The 12,089-nt window shown below is 46.4% G+C and overlaps 1 protein-coding gene across 4 annotated transcripts in view; it reads left to right on the top strand.

The window, feature by feature from the left end:
- The window catches only part of CCDC88A (coiled-coil domain containing 88A), a 168,405-nt gene that overhangs the window by 118,574 nt on the left and 37,742 nt on the right, over window positions 1-12,089 (top strand). For all 4 annotated transcript variants that reach the window (XM_061625755.1, XM_061625754.1, XM_061625753.1 and 1 more), the window contains exons 24-25: window positions 6,859-6,951; window positions 7,112-7,326. In XM_061625755.1, the coding sequence (XP_061481739.1) occupies window positions 6,859-6,951; window positions 7,112-7,326 (308 nt within the window). The remainder of the gene's footprint in view (window positions 1-6,858; window positions 6,952-7,111; window positions 7,327-12,089) is intronic.

Raw genomic sequence — 12,089 nt, 5'->3', positions numbered from 1 at the left:
TTCCGGACCAACCTCAAGGGCAGCCCCACATAGAGCGCATTACAGTAATCCAACCTGGAGGTTACCACTGCATGAACAACAGTGGTCAGGCTATCCTGATCCAGAAACAGTCGCAGCTGTCTTACCAGCCGAAGCTGGTAAAAGCACTCCTAGTCACAGAGGTCACCTCGGCATCTAGCAACAAAGATGGATCCAGGAGTACCCCTAGACTACGGAGCTGCTCTTTCAGAGGGAGTACGACCTCTGGCAAGCAGGCAACTGACCAATTATCTGAACACAGGGACCACCAACCCACAGAGCCTCCATCTTGCTAGGATTCAGACTCAGTTGATTGGCCCTTATCCAGCCCACCACCAAGTCCAAGCAGAGGACCAGGGCTTGTACGGTCTCTCCCGATTCAGATGTTACAGAGAAATACAGCTGGGTATTGTCGGTGTACTGCTGACACCTCACCCCAAAGCTCCTGATGACTGCTCCCAAGGGCTTCATATAGATGTTAAACAGCATGGGGGACGAGATGGTACCCTGCAGCACCCCACAACACAACTGCCAGGAGGCCGAAAGACAAGCACCCAATGCTATTCTCTGAAAATGACCTTGGAGAAAGGATTGGAACCACTGTAAAACAGTGCCTCTGATACTCATCTCACCAAGCCTGCTCAGAAGGATACTAAGATCAATGGTATCAAAAGCCACTGAGAGATCAAGTAAGAACAACAGGGTTGCACTCCCCATGTCCTCCTGATAAAGGTCATCCATCAGGGTGACCAAGGCCAATTCAGTCCCATAACCAGGCCTGAAACCAGACTGGAACGAGTCAAGATAATCTGTTTCATCCAAGAGTACTTGCAATTGCTGCACCACAACCCTCTCAATTACCTTCCCTAAGGGTTTTTTTGCAACCGGTCAGTAATTGTCGTTGTCCTATGGGTCCAGAGTGGGCTTTTTCAGGAGCGTCGGATCACCACCTCTTTCAGGGCAGCTGGAACCACTCCCTCTAGTAATGATGCATTGTCCACATCCTGGATCCACTCGGTCAAACCCCCTCAGCAAGCTTTAATAAGCCAAAAAGGGCAAGGGTCAAGAGGACACGTTGCTGGCCGCATCTTTGGAAGCACCTTGTCTAAATTATCGGGCCTCATGAACTGAAACCATTCCCAAGAAGTTGCAGCAGATGTTGCACTGGACACCTCATAGGGGACTATAGTAGATGTGGATGGAGCATTAAGACTGCTATGGAGGCAAGCAACTTTACCCTCAAAATGCCTTGCAAACAATTCACAGAGGGCCTCTGAAGGGTCTAAAACTCAATTTCCTGGAGTTGATGTCACCAGACCCCTGACAATAAGGAAAAGCTCTACTGGATGGGTATGTGAGGATGCAATGGAGGCAGAGAAGTGGGCCTTGTTCGCCGCCCTCACTGTCACACAGTGGGCAGGGTTATGATGTTTTACTTGTGCCTGATCAGCCTCACAGCACATCATTCACCACTTGCACTCGTCTAGCCTGTTTCATTGCCCTTAGCTCACTGGTGTACCAAGGTGCAAACCGGGCTCCACAATGCCGGAGAGGGCACTCGGGGGCAACCATGTTAAGAGCCTGATGCTCGTCGCTGTTCCACAGCGTGACAAGGGCTTCAACAGGGTCACCTACTCCTATCTACTGGGAACTACTCCCGCAGGGCATTCAGGAATCCTGTGGATTCCATTAGTCTCTGCGGGCGGACCATCTTAATCTGTCCACCATCCCTGCAGGGAAGGATTGGAGCCATGAGTCTAAACTTCACCAGGAAGTGGTCTGACCATGACAATGGGGTGACATCCCCCCCATCTCCAGAACACCCCTTCCTCCATCTGGAGCAAAAACCAAGTCGAAAGTTTGCCCTCCCCTATGCATTGGCCCCGTGACAACTTTAGACAGCTGGAACACTAGAGGGAGCCTCAGCATGGACATTAACTATCATTCTGGGCTCCTCCAATACCACAGGCGAGATGGCCTCCGTCAACTCAGTCAGAGAAACTGCTGGGCAGCAGGGTGGATGGTACACCAGCAGCAACCCTGGTTTACTGTCTCCTTGGCCCGACACCAGGTGCAGGCCCTCACAGCTAGCTCCAAGACAGAATGGTTTCCTGGTGACAGAGATGGAAGTTCTGTAGACCACAGCAATTCTTCCCTCCCATCCCTGCAGCCTGTGCTAGTGTTGCACCGAGTATCCAAGTGGGCAAAGCTAGGTCAGATCAACTCCTCCCAGCTCACCCACCCAGGTCTCGGTAATGCACACCAAATCGGCACCTTTATCTACAATCACATCATGGATGAGTGTAGTCTTATTGTGTACCAATCTGGCGTTAAACAACAACACACATAGGCCAGTGGGCACAGCAGATGAGCAGCGAGGAACCCATCCATGAGAGGATTGGTTAGTGCTGGTTTGTTTTTCACTGTTTGGCATGAAGGAGGCATATAATAATCACTTGTGATGGGCAGTAGTGCTAGATTGAGGTACATCTTGGGGAACGGGATTTCCGATCATCCCAAAATGCAGCAACAGGCTGCAAGATTGCCAGCTCGGTGACCTGGGGCAAGGCATCTGAGAGGAAGGCAGCAAAAAGCCTTCCAGATGCAACACACAGGAACTGCTGCTCAAGCAAGAGCCTAGTTTGTGGGTCACCTAAAAAGCAGGGAGCGGTGATTTTATTGGACAAGTTTAAACCTTTGTGCCCAGCCCAGTAACACTGTGGGGATGAAAATTGTGCAATTTCTGTTTGATGCAGCGTACTATTTGTTGTTGATGCTGCTGACCATGGAAAATTGGGGTGGGGCTTGTTGCCCATTGGGGAAGGTTTGGTGGGCTGCTAAGGTCCTGCAGTAGACTGTCTCTTCCTATCACTCAAGAAGGTAGGGTCTCTATGACCTTGAGTGCAACATAAGGTCTGGTGCTCAGAGTCTCCTTGCCAGTTCTTTTTCTGCTATCTGTTTCACCTCCCATTCTTCAGTATTACTCTTCCTTATAGGTATCTCTGGTTGTTCTTACTCTTACTACTAACCCTACTCCTCCTCTCTTCTTCTTGTCCTGGTCTTTCCGACTTTTTCTTTTAAAAATAAAAATACTCATTCGTCCTAACTATCTCTTACTTCCTACTCTATGGCTCCATTGGGGAAACTTGCCCCTCCCCAAGAAGGCAAGCAGTATGTTATAACTGTAAAGGATGCCAGAATCAACAAAAAACCAAACCACCCACTGCATGGTATCCTGCTGTGAGTGTTCCTAACCCATTAAGTACACCCTCAATATCACTACTGACTTAGTTATCAGAGATTGTATTCAGAGAATGGAGCCTTGATTCAGCTGTCTTTCATGCTCCCCAAGACACTTCAGATGCCCTATCCTAGTCCTGTTCGCATCCCCAGCAAACCAAACCACAAGACTCCATGCTACTTCAGCAGGTTTCTGAGAAGCAGAGCAGAGGTTATAGTTTCCAGGGTGCCATAGAAGATAAGAGCAGAACAAGTCACTGCCATGGCCGCCTTCTGGCCTCAAAGACTGTGGTTTTCAGAAATCCCTGCACGTGGCACCATCAGACTTGTGGTTTCCTACAGTAAGCAACCTCTCCTAGGGACCCATCCTGAACTTGGACGCTAAATGGCTGTCACCTGGCATCTGAGACACCTTCCTGAAACCCATATACCCAGAAGAGGTGGTCCGTACCCTGCTATCTTCTAGAAAGCCATCTGCCATTTGAAACAATCTGGACAGCCTGTTAGTCAGGCATAAAGCAGTCAACTACAGAGTGGCAAGCATCAAATTACTTCTTTCCTGCCAAAGGCCCTCAAGGCGGCTTACAAATAGAAATAAACACAAGTATAAAAATACATAAATGAAAGCAATACAATTTACAAAAACTAAATAACAAATAACATTATTCAGAAAAACAAATGTCCAAGAAAAATTTTGAACAAGTGAATTTAAAATTGATCACTCTCTGTCTTTGTCAGCACACAATATTCCATGCTTAGAGTCTCTCAGACACAGTTTATTCTGTTCCAGTCCCAGCAGACTGTTGGGATTGGACCCCATTTTTGAGACTTCTGTTTCTAAGCCAAATTCAGTCATCAGATGCAAGCTGAAAGGAGGCAGCTACCTGGGGATGGTGATGCACTTGGTGTTGACGTTCTGGGTGGTGATGGCCTTCTCCAGCTCGTCCAGCTGCCTGGTCTTTTTGAGCTTCTTCACCAGGCTCTTGACCACCTTCTCGCACCGCTTTCCACCTGCCCGTTCTGCTAGCCTTTCTTCCAGCCCAGCAGCCGCTGGACGATGGGCGGCGTTAAGGGCAGGATGGATGACATGGCCGTGGCAGGGAGGAGGAGAAGCGAGCCCGGGGAAGGACCACCAGCAGCAAGCGTGGCCAACTTCCCTCACGTCTCTGAGCACTTTGCAGCAGCCCCAGGCAGGCCCATTCCGCTCCACCGAGCCCTGGGCAGCAAGACGAAGGTGGCGCGTGTCGGGGTCGTGGCTGAGGTGCCACATGTAGCTGTGTGCGTAAGGGAAGTAACTGTATGGCTCGCTACAGCAGTAGTTGAGGTTGGAGAAGCCGCAGCAGTAGAGCAGGTCGTCGCCTTGCTTAGGAATGGTTAAGGGCGAAGTAGCCCACGCAGACCTTGAGGCTGCTGCTGCTGCCGTTCATAGATGCAGCATTTACCTCAGTCTTTCCATATATTTATTTTATTTATTTAAAATATTTCTATCCCGCCCTTCTACCCTATAATAGGGCACTCAGGGCGGCTTACAAAAATAAAATCAAACACGCACATAATAAAATTGTAAACAAAATCACAAAAACATTAAAATAAATTAAAATACATAAAATACATTATATATACACACACATATACATATATATAGGGAGTGGTACTAAAGGGGACTACAAGGGTAAAATTTAATGTAGAAGGCATAAAATCAGTGTCGGGCTCTACCTTCAGTCCCTCCCAAAGGCTCTCCGGAACAAGATCATTTTCAGAAGTCTCCAGAAAACCATCAGGGAGGGAGCAGAGCAGACTTCTTGGGGTAGGGTGTTTCAAAGCTTGGGGGCCACAGCTGAAAAAGCTCTGTCCTGCGAGTGATTGCTTACTCTACCAAAGTGGTACCCATTTCTGCAACCTTTTCCTCAGATACCCCCCATGTAGACATTTGTAGGGTAGCTATGTGGTCCACACCAAATATATTAATGAAACACTAGACACTTTTGTCTCTTCAGAGGCTGCCTGTGAGATAAGAGCGCTGTGGCACTTTCTTCCATCATAGAATCAGCTATATATTTTTTATGCTAGTTGTTGTGTTAACCTATTGGATGCCTTCTTCACATCAAATGTGGAAAGGAACACTGGATACTTAACATGAAAGTTTCTTCTAATTTGTGGCAGTAGCATGCAAGCCACACCCAATTTCACAAAGTGTCTAACACACAATTGATCCAGTCTGAGGTCCTCAGTTTTGTTGGCCCCTTACACCACCATATTCCATATTGTACAAGGCCTAATTGGGGAGATTTCATGCTGGGCAGAGCAATCCAAATCATGGGGAGCCAGCAGGAGGTGAGGACTGGCGGGAAGTTTCATGCCATCCACTCCCTATTTGGGGGAAGCCTGAATGCTGGCTCAGTCAGGAGCCACGTGCGGGGGCCAGAAAAGCAAAGCCAGTTCCCACAAATACTACTGGGGAGTAAGCACTCCCCATTGAACGCCATTGAAATTATTTTACTCTGCCAGCCTATTGCCCAGCGGAAATTTTGAATGGATCAGGACCTGAGTGAATGCCCCAAACACGAGGAGGAGAATGTGTAATTCCCCAATGGCTCTGACTCTGCCATGCCCCAGGAATACTCCATTTTGGGGCCTTCCTCCAAGTCTCCGTAGCTGGTCTGGCCATCCCTGGCTGAGCTGGCAGAGTCCCAGCAGGACCACGGCACAGTCAAGATGAGGGGCTTCTGCCCCTGGGGAGCCCAACAGCATCAGGAGCCTGCCGACTCAGCCAGGGGTCCTCCACATCCAACTCACCCCAGCCTGGCGCAAATACAAATTGGATTGAGCCCTTAGTTGCTAAACTCCTGAGTTCACCCAGTTTTGTGCGTGGTCACAGAACAAAACTGGGAAGCATATTCGCGTACCAGACCAAAGTTGAAAACTAGGTCTCACGATTTCTGCATTGATTCCTGCATTGAGCAGGGAGTTTGACTCAATAGCCTTATAGGGCTTATAGGCCCCTTCCAACGCTATTATTCTATCCCTGCCTTCCAGAATAATAGGAAGAGACAGCCTACTATTGAATGCTTTCTTCACACTAAACTACAAGTAAATTATAGTAAAAGACAAATCTAAAGTAGGAGAGAGGAGGGCTGTAGCTCAGTGATAGAGCATCTGCTTTACACGCAGAAGGTCTGAGGTTCAATTCCTGGAATTTCCAGGTAGGAATGGGCAAGACATCTGAAAATCCTTGAGAGCTTCTGTCAGTCAGTGTTTACAATACTGAACTAGATGGAACAATGGTCTGACTTAATTATAAGGCAGCTTTCTATGTTCCTATGGGTGTACAGTATATAAAAACCTGTCAGGGCAAATACATTCTTCTAACACTTACCTGCATTCCACACTGCACACATTTTCCTAGAAAGAAAATGTTGCTGCTTTGAATGCCAGCAAAATCTTGAAGAAAACTGCCCTCATACCACACAAGTAAATAATAACTGCATATGTCTTGCATTTAAACATCCTAAAAAGATTGTAAGGTACTTGGATACAAAGGAAAAGCAACTTTGTTAATCATACATGCCCTCTAAAGTATGTATTACCTTTTCTTTGCAGTGACAAGCTAAATGAATTGAGAAGACAAAAAGAGAAATTAGAAGAAAAAATTATGGATCAGTATAAATTTTATGAACCATCTCCTCCCAGAAGGTAATGCATAGCCACAGATTTAAAATACACAATTTTCTTCTTATTGGAGGCAACTTCAGTCCCCTTTTTGCCAGAAATATTTCCATTTTTTGAAAGTTAAGCAAATAGATAAATTGCTTTAAATGTTTTGCAAGAATTTAGTATTCCATTTCTTCAAAAGGAGAGGCAACTGGATTACTCTCAAAATGAGGAAACTGATAAAATCGAAGAAGGATATTAACCGAGAACGCCTCAAGTCTCTGACTCTGACACCAACTCGCTCGGAATCTAGTGAAGGATTTCTTCAGCTACCACATCCGGACAGTCAAGATAGTTCCTCAGTGGGCTCAAATTCACTTGAAGATGGTCAGCCTGTGGGAGCTAAAAAAAGCAGCAGTGAGTAAATTGTTTCTTTTTAGTAAGGGGCAATGTCTCATGAAATATTTTCAGATGGCATGATATACATGAAAAAGGTTGGTTTTAAACACTGATCACCAATCTGTGGGGTCGAGAATGGAGAATCAAGCTGTACAGCAGAGGAATGCTCATAAAAGTGTTTTAAAGGTACAATATTTAAAGGTGGTGAAAAATTTGGTCAGAACTGAAGATAGAGGTGAAATTGGCACCCTTCTTTACCCATAACCATTGCTCTTTTCAATACTGTTTCTTCTCATCCACTCATGTTTCTACGTTTTTGTGTATGAATTGATTGTGCATTTCTGCATGTTTATGGGCAGCCCATTCCTCTGATGAAGTTAGTGCAGTGCAACACTGTCTCCGGTACTGCATGGGAGAGGCAGTGTTCTGCAACGTCTGCCTTGGAATGCTTTATGGTCACACATAAGTCTGGCAGCAGGTTGATGAGAGTTACCCCAGAAGTATGGAAGTCATCCTCTGTACTCGCTATGTGTTCGCTGTGGAAGCAAGTGATCCAGCAGTGTAATATCTCTTCTCCTAGTCCTTTTAACCCATACCTTTTTCAGAGCTTGGAAAAGTTACTTTTTTGAACTACAACGCCCATCAGCCCAATCCAGTGGCCATGCTGGCTGGGGCTGATGGGAGTTGTAGTTCAAAAAAGTAACTTTTCCAAGCTCTGCTTTTCATCACATTCTGCTATTACTTCACTGGTATGCCAAGCTATGCTGATACAGGGTGTATGGAATCTTCTCTTGAACAGCATCTCATTGTACTAGCATAGCTTTGAAGTAGAATTTTGAACCTTAAGTAATTTGATTATTGTTTGTGACTACAGTGTCAAAAGTGGACAAACTGAAAAGGTCAGTTCATGTTACAATGCTAAACACATTTACTAGGGAGTAGGACTCATCAAACATGATGGGACTTAATTTCTGAGCAAACATATAGGATTGCTCTGTCAGTCTTGCAGAATTGAGTGCATCACCTGAATAGCTTTTACTTTGTTAGTGGGCACTGAATTTAAATAGGACACCACAATCCCAATCCACTGCCTGACTGTGAATCCAGAGAAAGGCTCCAGTCAATCTTGGAGCCTTTTGCATCAGCTCCTGACTGGGTCAGGGGGCATAAAAGCCCGGCTGCCTTTGGGTTCTTGGGAACAGTTACAGCACTGGAGTACTGAAGAAGACCTGCTCTGGGAGTGAGGACTTGAGCATCTGGGTACTTGCTTGCTCACTCCTTTGGGTTGCTATTGTTTGGGACAGCTGAGATCCCTGGTAAGTGCTGCAAGGACTGGGATCCCCTGCCTGACTGTGAATCCAGAGAAAGGCTCCAGTCAATCTTGTAGCCTGTTGAATCAGCTCCTGACTGGGTCAGGGGGCATAAAATCCCAGCGGCCCTTGGGCAGCAGGTGTGCTGCTGACGGGCTCACTACCAAATGGGTTGTCCCTTGGGGAACCCCTTAGGGAGTCCTGAGGCAAGGGCGCTGTGCTTTCTAAGGTTTTTTAACTAATCTATAGGATATTGATAGTGGGGAGGGCATACTGCGCATGTGTAGTTTCTGTGCAGGTTGATAACCTCTGCAGTGAACTGAATGATAGGAGAAAGTCACCAGATGCCTTTAGAGTGAGAGTCTGCAACTGGCAGAAGGCTGGCCCTCCTTGGGTGTGAGATACAAGAGAGTAGATGTCCCCTGTGTGAAAGATATTGAGTGGGTCTGACTGTTCCCAATTCTCTCAGAGACCTACTGGGATAACTGGTTCAGGTAGGTTTTGTTGATGGGTTTTTGTTGTGTCCATATCAGATGTTTAGGAGGAGTCTTAGTAAGGAGGGACATGGATGATGCCACCCCAACCTCAGTGATCATGGGTAGAGGGAGGTATAGCCATGGGGAGGTAGGGAACTACCATAGAAGATGAAGACAAGGCTATCTATGCCTTGTTCCTCGCTTCCACTCCTTCCATGGACAACAAGTTCCTCATTGCTCATCTGCTGTGCACACTGCCCTTTTTGTTAATGCCAGATCGGTGCACAATAAGACCACACTCATCCATGATTTGATCATAGATGAGGGTGCCGATTTGGTGTGTATTACCGAGACCTGGGTGGGTGAGCTGGGAGGAGTTGATCTGACCCAGCTTTGCCCACTTGGATACTCGGTGCAACACTAGCACAGGCTGCAGGGACGGGGGAGGGGTTACTGTGGTCTACAGAACTTCCATCTCTGTCACCAGGAAACCATTCTGTATTGGAGCTGACTGTAAGGGCCTGCACCTGGTGTCAGGCCAAAGAGACAGTAAACTAGGGTTGCTGCTGGTGTACCATCCACTCTGCTGCCCGGCAGTTTCTCTGACCGAGCTGGTGGAGGCCATCTTGGCTGTAGTATTGGAGGAGCCCAGAACGATAGTCCTGGGTGATTTCAATGTCAATGTTGAGGCTGCTTTTAGTGTTTTGGCTCAGGACTTCATGGCCTCCATGATGACCATGGGGCTATCTCAAGTTGTCACTGGCCTGAGACATAGGGCAGGGCACACTCTCGACTTGGTTTTTGCTCCAGATGGAGGAAGGGGTGTTCTGGAGATGGGGGTGGTGGTGGTGGATGTCATTCCATTGTTATGGTCAGATCACTTCCTTGGGAAGTTTATACTTATGGCTCCGAACATCCCCTGCAGGGGTGATGGACAGATTAGGATGATCTGCCCTCGGAGACTAATGGAATCCACTGGATTCCTGAATGCCCTGGAGGAGTTCCCAGTAGAAAGAGCAGGTAACCCTGTTGAAGTCCTTCTCACGCTGTGGAACAGCGATACGCATCAGGCTCTTAACATAGTTGCTCCCAAGCTAGCCCAACAAAAAGATGTTGTTGAGAAAGCCCTGCAGAGTTGTAAAGTCTTAATGTGCTTTTTTTACACAAAAGGTGGCAATTTTATACCTCCAGCTCTTGAGGTTTTTAAGGCTAAACCTTTAGCACAATTACTGTATGGGATTCAAATTTGGGCTGACTCTCAGTTAAATCCACTGGAAGTGGTTCAGTCCAAATTTCTTAAGACAAATTTTTTCTGCTCCATGCTGTGTTCTCATTGCATTATTGTGATGGAAGCTGGCCTCCCCTCCACTACTTTTCAGGCCTGGCTGAGGATATTCAATTATTGGCTGCACCTAAATTTAACTTCCACCGGTCTGACTTCTTGAGTTCTGCTTGACTCTCATGAGAGCAGTTGGATGAGGGCCGTCATCTTAGGGTTCTGCTCTTATGGCCTATCTCCACATCAGTTACTAACCTTAGGGGTTAGTAAAGCTTGAGCTCTAATTAAACAGCGCCTTTACGACATCGAACGACAAAGCAATCTGGCTGCAGTAAGAAAACTCTGCCCATGGTACAACAGCTTCCCCTCTCAGTAATCTTAACATCCTCGCTCCTTACTTACAAAATCTAAAAATCTTTAAATATAGAAGAGCTTTTACTAGAGCAAGATTGAATATACAAGGGCATTTCAAAAGAATCCCACTGCAAAATCATTTATGCCCATGCGGAGATGGTAGTGTTGAAACAGTAGCCCATGTACTGTTATTTTGCTCTTTCTATAGAGATTTGAGAAGTGAGTTAATTACCCCACTGTTGTCATCTTTCCCAGGGCATTCAGCCAACTTTTATGTGGTCTTCCTTCTTGCAGACCAAGACCAGAGGGTGACAGAAGTGTCTGCAAAAATTTTAGTAGGTGCCGTTAGAACAAGATCAACAATGGTACCTTGAGTTCTAATTTGACACAACTTTTTTTTCAGTTAAGAACATAAGAACATAAGAAGAGCCTGCTGGATCAGGCCAGTGGCCCATCTAGTCCAGCATCCTGTTCTCACAGTGGCCAACCAGGTGCCTGGGGAAAGCCCGCAAGCAGGACCCGAGTGCAAGAACACTCTCCCCTCCTGAGGCTTCCGGCAACTGGTTTTCAGAAGCATGCTGCCTCTGACTAGGGTGGCAGAGCACAGCCATCATGGCTAGTAGCCATTGATAACCCTGTCCTCCATGAATTTGTCTAATCTTCTTTTAAAGCCATCCAAGCTGGTGGCCATTACTGCATCTTGTGGGAGCAAGTTCCATAGTTTAACTATGCGCTGAGTAAAGAAGTACTTCCTTTTGTCTGTCCTGAATCTTCCAACATTCAGCTTCTTTGAATGTCCACGAGTTCTAGTATTATGAGAGAGGGAGAAGAACTTTTCTCTATCCACTTTCTCAAGGCCATGCATAATTTTATACACTTCTATCATGTCTCCTCTGACCCGCCTTTTCTCTAAACTAAAAAGCCCCAAATGCTGCAGCCTTTCCTCGTAAGGGAGTCGCTCCATCCCCTTGATCATTCTGGTTGCCCTCTTCTGAACCTTTTCCAACTCTATAATATCCTTTTTGAGATGAGGCGACCAGAACTGTACACAGTATTCCAAATGCGGCCGCACCATAGATTTATACAACGGCATGATGATATCGGCTGTTTTATTTTCAATACCTTTACTAATTATCGCTAGCATGGAATTTGCCTTTTTCACAGCTGCCGCACACTGGGTCGACATTTTCATCGTGCTGTCCACTACAACCCCGAGGTCTCTCTCCTGGTCGGTCACTGCCAGTTCAGACCCCATGAGCGTATATGTGAAATTAAGATTTTTTGCTCCAATATGCATAATTTTACACTTGTTTATATTGAATTGCATTTGCCATTTTTCCACCCATTCACTCAGTTTGGAGA

Source organism: Rhineura floridana, chromosome 4 (assembly GCF_030035675.1).
Source record: "Rhineura floridana isolate rRhiFlo1 chromosome 4, rRhiFlo1.hap2, whole genome shotgun sequence".
NCBI lineage: Eukaryota > Metazoa > Chordata > Lepidosauria > Squamata > Rhineuridae > Rhineura > Rhineura floridana.
The sequence above is the reverse complement of the archived record's forward strand: the minus strand, read 5'-3'. Positions and strand labels throughout refer to the sequence as shown.